This window comes from Podarcis gaigeae (assembly GCF_964106915.1).
Source record: "Podarcis gaigeae genome assembly, chromosome: 3".
NCBI lineage: Eukaryota > Metazoa > Chordata > Lepidosauria > Squamata > Lacertidae > Podarcis > Podarcis gaigeae.
Window position 1 is genome coordinate 115,877,774 of NC_139680.1, and position 15,572 is coordinate 115,893,345.

Genomic DNA, 15,572 nt, shown 5'->3' on the forward strand with positions numbered 1-15,572 from the left:
CCCTCAAAACCTGCTTCTCTGTCATTTCCACCCCTTTGGTTCTAGCTCCCATTGCTTGGTCCCTGCTCCTGCCAACTTAGCAGTTCCAAAGCACGTCAAAGTGTTAGTAGATAAATAGGTACCACTCCGGCGGGAAGGTAAACAGCATTTCCATGCGCTGCTCTGGTTCGCCAGAAGCGGCTTAGTCATGCTGGCAACATGACCCGGAAGATGCACACTGGCTCCCTCGTCCAGTAAAGCGAGATGAGCGCCGCAACCCCAGAGTCGTCCATGACTGGACCTAACCTTTACCTTTAATAGAAGGGGAGAAAAATTAGCAGACAAAGTACTCAAAGACCCACATAGCTGGTCTCTATGTCAGCCTTCATTCCATTTTTCTGAAGGTTTCAGGACGTGTCAGTCAGAATTACAGCTAGGAAATAATTTCCCATTTGTATCCTCCCCTGATATTCACAAGGGCTCCCCCCCCCCCAAAAAAAAATCACAAACTGGTGCCAGAATGTGGTGGACTGATCTCAATGCTGTGGTGAGAGAAACCAAAATAGATGGATTGGTCTGAGCTACAAAGCAGTTTCCCAGATTTCTGGCAGAGGGATTGAACCTGAGACCTTCTGCATGCACTACAGGTCCCATCCCCCCGCTGAGTTTGAGCTGCCCTCTTACCTTCAACAACGTGGAAGAGGATGAAGACCGAGCAAAGCTCAGGAAAAGGAACCTCGTGGCTGCAGTTTCCTCTGAGATCTCTGCCAAAGGGAAGATGCTCTAAGGCAGAAGGACGTCAAGTTTGGATGGAACAAGCAGGTTCTCTTTACTTATAGTGCTGCCGTGCCAAAGAGATGTTGAAACATACCTTTGGGGCTCACCTTTGGTGGACGTGCCCAAAGATTAAGGCTTTCTGGGAAATGATATATAATGAACTGTAAAAGGTATTTAAATATACCTTCCTGAAGAAACCAGAGGCCTTTCTCTTGGGTATGGTCGGCCAATTGGTGTTAAAGAAGGATACAACATTCTTTTTGTATGCTACAACAGCAGCAAAGTATTGGAAGACACAAGATCTACCCACCTTGGAAGAATGGCAGATGCCACCGGTTTGAGATTCACGGCATGTAATGCCTTGAAAGAAAATATTATGAAAATGATATACAGGTGGTACATGACTCCAGTCAAGCTTGCAAAGATATACCATTTGTCTGATAATAAATGTTGGAAGTGTAAAGAAGCTGAAGGAACATTCTTTCACCTCTGGTGGACTTGCCCTAGAGTGAAGGCTTTCTGGGAAATGATATATAATGAGCTGAAAAAGGTATTTAAGTATACCTTCCCTAAGAAACCAGAGGCCTTTCTTTTAGGCATTGTTGGCCAGAGTGTGCAAAAGAAGGATCGAACTTTTTTTATGTACGCTACAACAGCAGCAAGGATACTCATCGCCAAATGCTGGAAAACTCAAGATTTGCCCACACTGGAAGAATGGCAGATGCAACTGATGGACTATATGGAACTGGTGGAAATGACTGGCAGAATCCGAGACCTGGGAGAAGAATTGGTGGAGGAGGACTGGAAGAAATTTAAGGACTATTTACAAAAATATTGCAAATTGTACGAATGTTAAGAAAGATGTAAGATCAGTAACAACATGGTACCAACAAAATAGTTAAAAGAAATAAGAATCTAATTGCTATTAAAAGAAAAGACAAATTTTGGATAAATATTATGTTAAAACTAAGTTTTTAGAATGATGGTTTAAATTTTCTAAAATTTGAAGACTTAATATTGGGAAATTGTATTATAAGTATTGAAATAAGTTAATAATTTGCTGGTAAAATTCAAGAATTTGGAACGCAGGAACGAGAGTCGTGAGGAAGTTCAATGAGGAGAATGAAATGTGGATATTGGAAAATTATATATATATATATATATATATGCAGGTTTTGGTGTCCTCGGGTGTCTTCCCGTGTAAAAGTTGGGGTGTCTAGGCGACGTTTCGACGAGGTCTCACTCGTCATCTTCAGGCTGGTGCTTTCGGCTTCTTGTTACTGGAACAGAGCGGGATCTCAATGTTTGAGTTCCTATAAATACTGTAGAGGGGGTGTGGTGTCTAGCCTCCAATGTTCTGGGCAGAGAGGAAGTTCCCAGGCTAGTGTGCCTTTTCTTCTTTTGTTCCTTAATTACTTGAGAGATACCTTGAGTGATTTCTTGAGTGATATCCTGAGTACCACTTAGGTGGGTCATTAGGTGTGGATTAGTTGCTAAAGTCTTTGTGTCTTGACCTCTTGAACTTTGTGAAGAGTTTTCCTGAGAAGATGGCTGTATTGCACTTAGTTGTGCTTTGGCCAAGCCAAAATTCGTAGATTTTCACGGGTACAGGAATGCAGGTTTTGGTGTCCTCGGGTGTCTTCCCGTGTAAAAGTTGGGGTGTCTAGGCGACGTTTCGACGAGGTCTCACTTTTGGCCAAGCCAAAGCACAACTAAGTGCAATACAGCCATCTTCTCAGGAAAACTCTTCACAAAGTTCAAGAGGTCAAGACACAAAGACTTTAGCAACTAATCCACACCTAATGACCCACCTAAGTGGTACTCAGGATATCACTCAAGAAATCACTCAAGGTATCTCTCAAGTAATTAAGGAACAAAAGAAGAAAAGGCACACTAGCCTGGGAACTTCCTCTCTGCCCAGAACATTGGAGGCTAGACACCACACCCCCTCTACAGTATTTATAGGAACTCAAACATTGAGATCCCGCTCTGTTCCAGTAACAAGAAGCCGAAAGCACCAGCCTGAAGATGACGAGTGAGACCTCGTCGAAACGTCGCCTAGACACCCCAACTTTTACACGGGAAGACACCCGAGGACACCAAAACCTGCATTCCTGTACCCGTGAAAATCTACGAAAGCAAATATATATATATATATATATATATATATGGAAGAATGGCAGATGAAGGTGATTGACTACCGTATTTTTCGCTCTATAACACGCACCTGACCATAACACGCACATCGTTTTTAGAGGAGGAAAACAAGGGAAAAAACATTCTGAATGAAACAGTGGATGTATCATTTTTGGGCTTCATGCTGTGGCCACAGACATGTGATCTGATGGTGAATTTGGGGTGACCCAATGCAAAAATCCTGAGGATCCATGTGGATCATTTAGTTTTTAACCTTTCTTTTCTTTTCACTCAACCATTACAGCTGGGAATCACAAAATTTTTAAACCAACATCATTCTAACATTCATTAATTTTGCAATGTTGCTTAAGATAGTCCTTAAATTTCTTCCAATCTTCTTCCGCTGTCTCTCTTCCCTGGTCTCAGATTCTGCCAGTCATTTCTGCCAGTCCCATATAGTCTATCACCTTCATCTGCCATTCTTCTAAGGTGGGTAGATCTTGTGTCTTCCAATACTTTGCGATGAGTATTCTTGCTGCTGTTGTAGCATACATAAAGAATGTTCTATCCTTCTTTGCCACCAATTGGCCGACCATACCCAGGAGAAAGGCCTCTGGTTTCTTCAGGAAGGTATATTTAAATACCTTTTTCATTTCATTATATATCATTTCCCAAAAAGCCTTAAACTTTGGGCATGTCCACCAGAGGTGAAAGAATGTACCTTCAGTCTCTTTACATTTCCGACACTTATTGTCAGGTAAGTGGTAGATTTTTGCAAGCCTGACTGGGGTCATGTACCACCTATAAATCATTTTCATAATATTATCTCTTAGGGCATTACATGCCGTAAATTTTATACCGGTGGTCCACAACGTTTCCCAGTCAGCAAACATAATGTTATGACCAATATCTTGTGCCCACTTAATCATGGCTGATTTCACCGTTTCATCCTGCGTATTCCATTTCAACAGCAAGTTATACATTTTTGACAAATTCTTAGTATTGAGTTCTAACAGTTCTGTTTCCAATTTTGATTTTTCCACCTGGAAACCAATTTTCCTATCCAACTTGTAAACCTCCATTATTTGATAATAGTGAAGCCAGTCTCGCACTTTATCTTTTAATTTCTCAAAACTCTGTAATTTCAGTTTGTTCCCTTCTGGTTCCAAAATTTCCCAATATTTCGGCCATTTGGACTCCATATTGAGCCTTTTCACAGCGTTTGCCTCCATTGGCGACAACCACCTTGGAGTTTTATTTTCTAGCAAATCTTTATATTTAATCCAGACATTATATAATGCTTTCCTGACAATATGATTTTTAAAAACTTTGTGAGCTTTAACCTTGTCATACCACAAATATGCATGCCACCCAAAAATATTGTTAAAACCTTCTAAGTCCAAAATGTCTCTGTTCTCAAGAAGCAGCCCGTCTTTCAACCAGCAGAAAGCTCCTGATTCATAGTAAAGTTTAAAGTCTGGCAGGGCAAATCCCCCCCTTTCCTTTGCATCAGTTAAAATCTTAAATTTTATTCTGGGTTTCTTGCCCTGCCAGACAAATTTGGAAATGTCTTTCTGCCACTTCTTGAAACAGTCCATCTTGTCCACAATTTGTAATGTCTGAAACAAAAACAGCATTCTAGGCAATACATTCATCCACCCCAGCTTGACCCTTCCAGGGAGGAGGAAGTGGAAGAGAGTTTAGATTTACAACAGGGTCTTGAGGGAGGTCACAACTCAGAGGCGGGGGGGGAGGGGAGTTGGGAAATAATGGGAGAGGAGGAGAAGGAGGAAGCACCAGGAAGAAATCACGTTGACAAAAGACGGAACTCTACAGTGCCATCTGGTGTCACTGTGTTACAATGCATTTAAAACACTTTAAAAAACCCCACAAAACTAATGTAGCTGAGTCTACATATATTACTTTCTATCTTCTCTCATTATGAGTTATATGTTTTTAAAGGCTTTAAATGAGGTACAGACTGTCAGAATACGCCTCTGCCCCCCCCCCCCCCGTAGCCCCTGGGATGAGACAAACCTCTCCGGGCATCTTCCTGATGTTGCGCAGCTCTGGGACGTCCACAAATCATCAGTCCCGGGGCGCTCCAGGGACACATGTTGTTGTTTAGTCGTTTAGTCGTGTCCGACTCTTCGTGACCCCATGGACCAGAGCACGCCAGGCACTTTTGTCTTCCACTGCATCCCCCAGGGACACATAGCAGATGCCTATGTGCACACACACACTCAGCAGAGATCAGCAGAAACGAAGTGGAGATTGGTGTGCTCATTCTAAGCAGAATTTCAGGACAAACGTTCATGGTGTCCTCTCACTCTAGCTCTGAGAGAGAACAGAACAAGAAAAAGAACAAAACACAGCAGAGCAGAAGAGATAAGACCAACTTCCGTTCCCACACTTTCCAAGCCTAGGAAAGTAAACATGGACATGTGACATAACAGACACATAACCAGCAACGGGAGGAGGGAAATCCTGACAGAGTACCTAAAAGTGTTTGTTTGTTCTATCTCTATAAACTGTCCTCTTCCAGACTCACAGCAAGGGGAAGTCGTGAAGTGACACACCTCACACCTGCAAACTGAAATATACTCAGAGTCCTGCGGTGATTTCATGCTCTTTATTGCAACTTGTAAAACAGTGATTGAATTTTCCCCAAAACCTCCGGCATAACCTACAGTCATACCTCGGGATAAATACACTTCAGGTCGAGTGCTTTCAGGTTGTGCCCCGTGGCAACCCGGAAGTAACGGGTTTCGCTGCTTGCGTATGCGCAGATGGCCAAAATGACATCACACACATGCGTGGAAGCGGTGAGATGCGACCCGTGCACATGCAGACGCACTGTTGCATCTTACATTCTGTTCAGGATGCAAACGGGGCTCTGGAACGGATCCCATTCGCATCCTGAGGTACCACTGTACATTATTTACACAATGAGTCCCGTCTGATTGGCTGATTCTGCTTCCCTCCTGGAGCCTGATTGGGCTGCTACTGCAGGCCAATCAGTTGTTGCATTCTAGGATCCTACCAGCCTGATAGGCTGATTAACGTCCTCCTGGGGTCTGATTGGGCTGCTGCTGCAAGCCAATCAGTTGTTGCATTCTAGGATCCTACTTGCCTATTGTTCTAGGATCCAAGCTTAGTACATTGTTGTTGTTGTTGTTTAGTCGTTTAGTCATGTCTGACTCTTCATGACCCCATGGACCAGAGCACACCAGGCACCATGTTTAACGAGGTGCCACCACACAAGCAGAAAAGTGCAGCGGAATTGTGTGGGCGGTAACCTCTAATGCCATCACCAATCCCTGCTGCCTTCCAGTGCTCAAAGAGACAGGTAAAACTTGGGTAATCCCATTCCTGTTGTTGCCACCCATCCATGCAGGCAAGAAGAGGACGAGATGTATTATCACAGCAATGACGAGCTTCTGGGCAAGGGGGACACCATCAGCCAGGGCTCTCTCAACGCCAGGTACAAGGAACCCAGAGAAACTTGGGTTTCCTCTCTGGATTGCTGTGGTGGAATTGAGCAGAAGCCGAGTTGGCAACAGCTGTCCTTGCAGGGAAGGCGGAGAATCGCCACCATCGTTCCTGGTCCTCATAGATGCTCATGCAAAGATGAAGGATGCAGCGCAGCCATGAGGCAGGAGAGGCTGTGTTGCGCCACCTCTCTTCCCCTGCATGCGGGGATGGCTTTATGAAAATGTGGAACGATGGCAGGGAGATCTCACCTGGTGCCGATTTCTCTGATGTGTTCAAACCTGTCCAAGGGCGTGGCGTGGGGTGTGTGATATCAAAGCATGTGAGTGAGTCTTTGCGTCCTGGGTCGTAGTTCTCTAGATGAGGGGAAGAATTGGGATGGGGCAGGACGAGCTGTGATGGGATTGCTTTGTGGGTCAGCGAGGACCCTCTATCTGTGGAGAAGGTGGATAAAGGGAAGTTAGTCCATCTCGCTCATAAGGCTAGAACTTGTCGACATCCAATGAACGCTGGAAGTTTCAGGACAGAGAAATGGAAAGACTTATTCCACAACTCATGGTTAAACTGTGGAACTCCCTGCCAGTGATGGCCACCAACTGGGATGGCTTTAAAAGAGGGTGGAGGAGGACTACCAATGGCTAGCAGCCACGATGGCTTTGCTCTGCCTTCACAGCTGGAGACAGCGGTGCTTCTCAATCCCCATTACTGGAAGTTGCAGGAGGGGAGAGGGCTCCTGTACATGTATCCTGCTTGTGGGTCTGGCTGGCCAAATGCACAGAATAAGAATAAGAATAAGAATAAGAATAAGAATAATTTATACCCCGCCCATCTGGATGAGTTTCCCCAGCCACTCTGGGCGGCTTCCAATCAAGTGTTAAAAACAATACAGCTGGATGGGCCCTTGGCTTGATCCAGCAAAGCACTTCCTATGCTCTTAAGTTCACAGAGGGAGGGGATGAAGAGCCTTTGCAGAACAAGCAAAGGAAAACCTTTGCCATTGAGCATTGCCAGCCTTGTTTGTTGTTGTTTAGTCATTTAGTTGTGTCCACCTCTTCGTGACTCCATGGACCAGAGCACACCAGTCACTCCTGTCTTCCACTGCCTCCCACAGTTTGGTCAAACTCATGCTGGTAGCTTCGTGAGCACTGTCCAACCACCTCATCCTCTGTCGTCCCCTTCTCCTTGCAATTGCAGTCCAACCCAAGAGGTTGCATCAAACTGCATTACAGCAAAACTATTTCACTTCCTTTGCATTTAGGTGTTGTGAAGTTGAGATTGCAGGAAATCTGCTAATTGTTATGGAAATAAAACAGCAGGGCCTGGAGCACAGGACAGATGGTGAACATATGAGAAAGGTGGCTCTGCGGGTAAATCTTAGGAAGAGAAATACTGTAAATAGTTTAGGATGAGTTAAGAGAAAAGGGTCTGGAGGGTTCAGATGCTGAGTTACTGGAAAAACCTGTTTGCAGCTTTCCCCACCCAGAGGACAAATGTTTGTTTCAACATCTCTTTGGCACAGGAACGCTATAAGTAAAGAGAACCTCCTTGTTCCATCCAAACTTGAGGTCCTTCTGCCTTGGAGCGTCTTCCCTTGGGCAGAGATCTGAGAGACAAATCCAGCCATGAGGTTCCTTTACCTGAGCTTTGCTCTGGTCTTCATCCTCTTCCACGTTTTTGCAGGTAAGAGAGCAGTTCAAGCACAGGTGGGGGAGAATCTGCTGCAAATGCAGAAGGTCTCAGGTTCAACTGCAGGTGTTTCTGCAAAGTGCTGCGTTTTCCCCCTGCCAGAAACCCTGGAGATCTGCTGCCTCTCTGTGTAGACAATTCTGAACTACTGTGACTGGGTATAACAGAGCTATGTATCCTATCTGGCTGCCAAAATAGTGAAGAAGAAAAGTGTATCATAATAAAACTGAATTTGAATAATTGACTTTTGCGAAAGCATCAACGTTCAGGCCACAGACTGAGGCACACTCCAGGTTCCATCGTGGTCATTTATATTGTTCAGGCAGGTAGCCGTGTTGGTCTGACACAGTTGAAATAGCACCTTAGAGACCATCTAAGTTTGTTCTGGGTATAAGCTTTTGTGTGCATGCACACTTCTTCAGATACAGATATATTGTTGTGAGTTTGGAGGGGTTAGTGTGCATGATGCCCAAGTCCCTTCTAAATCCTGGATTCAACAAGGGTAAAAATATAATGGAGGATTTCATTATTGAACTAGCCAGACAAGCTTCTCTGTGAGAAAATGGTCACCATATTTGGCACCTAAAACCCAATGAGTATAACCCAGGCATGTCCAAAGTCCGTTGCAGGGGCCTAACCCAGCCTTCTGATCAATTTATTCCATCCCCCATGGCAGCATAATAAAAGTTCAACAACTCCGGAGTAAAAAAATGCTCATCAATGTCAAATGTCAATCCTAAAAAAAGCTCAACAACTTTTGTTCAATTTATCAAATCTGGGGGAAAAAAGTTTTGTGCTGTGTGTGGTGGTCAGCTCAGTGGTATCCCACCTTCGTTTCTAGTGAAATATACTCGGAGTTGCGTGTGGATTTCATGCTCTTTATTCAGCTCATAGTAGTGAGGAATGGAAGTTCCCCAAAAAGTCTGCTTTATATACATTATTTACACAATGGGCCCCACGTGATTGGCTAATTCCAGGATTCTCCTGTAGGCCAATCAGGTTGTGGATTCACTTCCACCTGGAGCTGGATTGGGTGGCTCCTGCAGACCAATCAGACAGCCGTATTCTGAATCCTATTGTTCTAGGACTAATTAGACTGCTGCATTTTGGATCCTATTCAATTCTGTACATAACAGGTAGATCAGGCTGAGAGTGAGTGACTGGCCGAAGGCCACCCTGGGAGTTAGGATTTGAACACACTTCCAGAGCTAATGTTAAATACATTAATTCTGGCAAATGACCCACCATCGCCACTAGACGGCTATGAAAAACATCTGAAACCAAAAGGTCACATTGCCTGCCAGCATTCTTTTCAGCTCCGCTACCCCACTAGAGAGAACTTCTGGGACTAGGCCTGCTCATTTTCTTCCCTGTCTGCTACAGGTTCCTGCATTTCAGGGTAGCATACCCTCCAACATTTCTCCAATGAAAATAGGGACGGTCCATTCCATAATGATAATTTAACTATGTATACCCCACACATCTTATTGGGTTGCCCAACACTCTTGGCAGCTTCATATATATATACATACATTATAAAACATTAAATATTATAAAAACTTCAAACGGCTTGGGTGTTGGAATAATTCCATACCCCCCAATATTTCTCCGATGAAAATAGAGACATCCTAAGGAAAAGTGGGATATTCTGGGATCAAATCAGAAACCAGGATGGCTTCTCTAAATCAGTGATATCCCTGGAAAATAGAGACACTGGGGTGAACTAGATGTTATTTTGAGCCCTTCAAGCTCTACAATTCTACACATCTTCTGAAGGTGAGGAACCTGACTTTAGGGCCATCAACGATAGATCTCCTTGTTTCTTTGATGCGGATAAACCACCAACAATGCCTGAGTGTGATAAACTGGGAAGGTTCTGCCAAGAGGATCTCAGCAAACCCTGTCCGTCTGGTCGGAATCTTCTGAGTTATTGTGGCATCAATACACAATGCTGTGCCCTTGAGGGATACCCGTGAGCAGCCCACCTCCATAGTTGTGAACGTCTGATGGCTATGCCAGTTCTTCGGGATCTTTGCTTCTGGAAGTGATGCAAATCTGCCCATGTGTGAAAGCAGACAATGAAATAAATATCAGTTTGCTCAGATGAATAAACACAAAATAATTTCACAATGTTGAAATTGAATGTGTATTTTTTTTTTCAAAAGCGCCTACTGCTAAATATGACCCAACTCCAATGAAAGAACATCTTATCTGCTGAAAATCCCTCTTTACTGAAGTCCTCATCAAGTAGTCTCAGGAACAGATAATTGCAGCCAGTGCCTTTCATGCACACAGGTTATGGGAACATGGGTGGGACAGGCTGAACTCAACCCAGACTGAAAGCATGACAGAATTGAAGCTGATTTTTAAGGAGCCATTGCCTTGTGGGTGACCACAAATAATTGAGGGTGGCATTTAGTGCTATTGATCATGGCTAGAAAAGACACCTCTATTGGTCTGTCACCCATCCTGTATTTCCTGGGTTATGAAGGCGTCCTAAAGACGTTAAAGCAAAGATTATGGGATAATGCACACAGTGACTTGAGATCTCGATCACACACGGTCTGTAGTCCGCTGGCAGTAGGAGTACAATATGGGCATGTCTTTCAGTTAACATCTTACATTAAAAACTTGACAGTAGCAAATTATCGAAGGCTTTTCACCAAAGCCAGACTAAACGTCTTTCCTTCTGCAGTGTTGGATGGCAGGTTGAGAGGAGTTCCCTACCAGGACAGACTTTGCTCGTGTGCTCTAGACATTGATTCCATAAAACATATTTTGTTGCACTGTGCAAAATATGAGCAAGCCAGGGCTGAACTGATACTACCCTTGTTGGTACCTTTCCCGGGAAAATCAGAGGCTCACCATGTCAGGTTTCTATTGGAAGACCGGACAAATGCTAGAACATTAGCAGTGGCAAAGTTTTTATTGGTGGTTGCAACAACCAATGATCCCTATCTTTTGAACAAAATGCTTGTTTAACTTGGAGGTAGGCTGTATGAATTGTGCATTGCTTTGTAACGATTTGTTGGGTCTCTGGGCCGTAATAAAGATTGATTTGATTTCCTATTGAAGTTAATGGACATGGCTGCATTAGGTTTATTTATTTCCATGGGTCTACTCTGAGTAGGACTCAGGAAATTTTTTTGAGGTGTAGGAATTTCTGTGAATGAGAGAAGAGACTCAGAGAGGTTCCAGGGTGTGGAGGAACTGAAGAGCCAGGAAGGGCTATTGCTGCCTAGTGATCAAGATCCCAGGGTCAGTCATCATCTGGGTCTTTCATTCTTTTCGACTTTCATTCATACACATTAATTCATAACTGTCAGGGACTGGGCAGAGGAGGAATGGTGGAGACAGCCTCCTCAGCTTGACCCTTCCAGGGAGGAGGAAGTGGAAGATAGTTTAGATTTACAACAGGGGCTTGAGGGAGGTCACAGCTCAGAGGCAGATGGGGGGGGGGATTGGGAAATGATGGGAGATGAGGAGGAGGAAGCACCGGGGGGGGGGCAACAGCTGATGGACATAGTGTTTTTAGAAAGCATTCCAGACCCTCCATTTCCCAGAACCTGTTGAGCCTTGAAAGTCTGAGAGCAAAGAGCTCAAAGACAGAGGGCAGGTAGCAGCACCTGTAGAAGTGATGAATGAGGACGTGGGAGAGACGGGGGTAGAGGGTGGAGATTCACTCGGGACAATGCCATTATCCAAGAGGCTGGGTTCTATAGTCTCTCTGTAATGACTGAATTATAAAAGGACGGTAAGAAACATTTCCTTGTGTTTGTACGTTCCTGGCAAGTGGCTGGGGGTTGCTGGCAACAGCCTGACAATAACAAAACAACGTATAATCACAGATGCCAATCAAAATAAAATACAAGTAGAAAAATATATCTAGAATTAAACACTAGGACCACATTTCCATACAAATTCCAAACACAAATAATAATAATAATAATAATAATAATAATAGTAATAATAATAATATTGAAAGGTTCTGAGTAACAAGAATAGCTTTATACTCTCCTATGCCTTCTTACTTCAGTAACTTCTAAAAAGACTTCATTTCTTGGCAAAGGCATTTCCTTATTGTCTGCCCTCTCTTATTCTCACCATGTATGGCCCAGATTTTAGTTATTCATTCCCTCATGGTTGTTCTCATTTCTTCCCCGGATTTTGGAAGAGGGTTCTGGCAGCAGTTAAGAGGTGTTGCTGCTTCAATATGTTTCTGTATATGCTGGAAGCCGCCCAGAGTGGCTGTAGCAACCCAGTAAGGTGAGTGGGGTCCAAATAACAAAATTATTATCGTTATTATTTTTATCATTATGATGTAATGGAACAATGGAGTAAAAAAGGAAGAGGACATGCAAGCCCAGCAGGTGGCTATCCCTGAAGCCTTTGGGGTGCAGCGAGACCTTGTGATGCGCTCCAAAGGCTTCGGGTTCCTTTTGCTGAAGCCGGGAGAGCAAGACTCTTCTGGCTTCAGCAGAGAGGGAGAGCTACGCACCGGCCCTTCAGCGAAGCGGAAGGGGAAATGGAAGGGGGACCGTTTCTCCTGCAGCTTCGCTGAGGGGGCACTAAGCAGAATGAGGGAGAATTATTTTTTTCCTGTTCTCCCCCTACTATGGTCCGGTGCGTCCTATAGTGCGAAAAATATGGTAAATGGTGTTTCTGTGCACTGCTCTGGTTTGCCAGAAGCAGCTTAGTCATGCTGGCAACATGACCCGGAAGCTGTAAGCCGGCTCCCTCGGTCAGTAAAGAGAGATGAGCGCCGCAACCCCAGAGTCATCTGCAACTAGACCTCACCTTTACCTTTAATGGAAGGGAAGAAAAATTAGCAGATAAAGTACTCAAAGACCCAGATAGTTGGCCTCTGTGTCAGCCTTCATTCCATTTTTCTGAAGGTTTCAAAACCTGACAGTCAGAATTACAGCTGTTCTAAACCTCAGAAATAATTTCCCATTTGTGTCCTCCCCTGATATTCACAAGGGCTTTCCCTCCAAAAATATCACAAATTAGTGCCAGAATGTGGTGGACTGATCTCAATGCTGAAGTGAGAGAAACCAAAATAGATGGATTGGTCTGAGCTACAAAGCAGTTCCCCAGATTTCTGGCAGAGGGATTGAACCTGAGACCTTCTGCATGCACTACAGGTGTCCCGTCCCCCCTGCTGAGTTTGAGCTGCCCTCTTACCTCCAACAACGTGGAAGAGGATGAAGACCAGAGCAAAGCTCAGGAAAAGGAACCTCATGGCTGCAGTTTCCTCTGAGATCTCTGCCAAAGGGAAGGCACTCTAAGGCAGAAGGAAGTTGGATGAAGCAAGGAGGTAGGAGTTTCTCTTTACTTAGAGTGTTGCCATGCCAAAACGATGCTGAAACACACATTTGCGTGCCTGAGGGGGAAATGCTGCCAACAGGTATTTCCTGCAACTGTCAGCATTTGAACCGCCCAGGCTCCTTTTCTCTTAACTCATCCTAGGCCATTTATTTGTCTTGGACACCATCCCAAGATTTACCTGCAGGATAACCTTTTTCAAGTCAGCAAGTGCCTGTGTGGAAAGACACGTCATGTACTGTATCCCAGCAATAACAAGTCCTTCAGCAGAAACACACCACAGCTCCTCCTTCGCAGCAAGAGCTATTCCTGGTGGAGGAAGGAACCTCACCTGCTCCTTCCCAGAAAAATGACACTGCTTCCCCTGCTCCTCAACAACAGGACCAGGTCCCTCAGCTGAAGGGCATCACTACTGTTTTCATACGTACTGAATCACAGATCACATTATTCAGTTATGCGCTGGGAACAAGTCTTCTTAGAATCATGGAATGATAGAATTGGAGAGTTGGAAGAGACCCCAAGAGTCATCCAAACCAGCCCCTGCAATGCAGGAATCTCCGCCAAAGCATCCATGATAGGTGGACATCCAACCTCTGCTTAAAAACCTCCAAGTCAATTGTCAGGGAAGGTTCGAGACCTGAGAGACCAAAAGTTTGAAAAAGACTGGAGCAATTTTATTATGTATTTGAAAGAACATTGTAAACATTTAACAACACTAACAGGACTGATTTAAAGGTTTGCTAGTCAAAAGGAAAAGAATATTTACAATTATAAGGGTTATGAAAATAAAAAGAAAGGTACAGTGGTACCTCAGGTTAAGTACTTAATTCGTTCCAGAGGTCCGTACTTAACCTGAAACTGTTCTTAACCAGAAGCACCACTTTAGCTAATGGGGCCTCCCACTGCCACCGTGCTGCCGGAGCATGATTTCTGTTCTCATCCTGAAGATGAGGCCTGAATCCCGACCGGAAGGAATCCAAATGGTCCGCTTCTTCTAGGCGTGCCTGGAGTTGTTCAGCAACCGCTCGCTCATTCACCTTGTCCAAGAATGGAATATTTGAGACTGGACGGTATTTGGCCATCGTGGCCACATCTAAAGATGGTTTTTTAAGAAGCGGTTTAATAACCGCCTCTTTCAGCGGGTCTGGGAAGGTTCCCTCACGGAGGGAAACATTCACCACCCCACGAAGCCCATCACCCAGTCCTTCCCGGCTAGCTTTTATAAGCCAGGATGGGCAATGATCCAGGAGACAGGTGGTTGGTTTCACTCGTCCAAGCAGCCTGTCCACATCCTCGGAGGTAACAGACTGGAATTGATCCCACTCAACTTGACTAGACAAAACTCTAGCACTCTCCACCCCGGCCCTGCTCCCACGGTGGAGTCTACCTCTTCCCGAATCTGAGTGATTTTATCTGCAAAAAACTTTGCAAAATCATTGCAGGAGAACATGTGGCCCATACTGGGCCCCGATGTTGCAGGTGGTTCCGCTAAATTGTGAACTACCTGAAAAAGTCTCCTGCTGCTGTTTTCTGCAGATGCAATAGAGGCGGCGAAGAAATTCTTCTTCGCCGTCGCTATCGCCACTTGGTAGGCTCGACGTTGAGCTCTAACCTGTGTCTGGTCAGATTCGGAATGAGTTATCCACCACTGGCACTCTAGCCGTCTCAACGATTGTTTCATTGCCCTCAGATCTGTGGAAAACCACGGGGCTGTCTGGGCTCCATGCAATCGGAGAGGGCGCTTCGGAGCCAAACAGTCAATAGCCTTGATTAACTCCACATTCCAGCGGGCCACCAGGGAATCAGCTGAAAGGCCATCAACATGGGATAAAGCATCCCCTACCACTCTCTGGAAACCATTTGGATCCATTAAGTGGCGGGGGCGGACCATCCGAATTGGTCCCACCTCCCTGCAGAGGGGAGAGAAGTCCAGTTGCACCAGGAAGTGATCTGACCATGGCACTTCTTTCGTTTCGCTTTTACTTAGTGTCAGATCATCAACATCCATAGAGGTAAACACCAGGTCCAAGGCATGTCCACGGCTATGGGTTGGGCCAGACTTATTCAGGGACAGCCCCATGGAGGCCATGCTTTCCACGAAGTCCCGAGCGGCCCCTTGTAAGGTCGTGTCGGCATGGATGTTAAAATCCCCTAGGATGACCAAGCTAGGTGTCTCC

General features: G+C 44.9%; 1 protein-coding gene and 1 long non-coding RNA gene across 3 annotated transcripts in view; one reads left to right on the forward strand and one right to left on the reverse strand.

Moving 5' to 3' along the window:
* The window catches only part of LOC310842182, a 245,512-nt gene that overhangs the window by 56,829 nt on the left and 173,111 nt on the right, over positions 1–15,572 (reverse strand). The window lies entirely within an intron of this gene.
* The window catches only part of LOC310841165 (uncharacterized protein), a gene marked incomplete at its 5' end in the record, with an annotated part of 115,414 nt that continues 114,285 nt past the window's right edge, over positions 14,444–15,572 (forward strand). The window contains one exon of the mRNA XM_083731752.1: positions 14,444–14,465. Coding sequence (XP_083587878.1) covers positions 14,444–14,465 — 22 coding nt within the window. The remainder of the gene's footprint in view (positions 14,466–15,572) is intronic.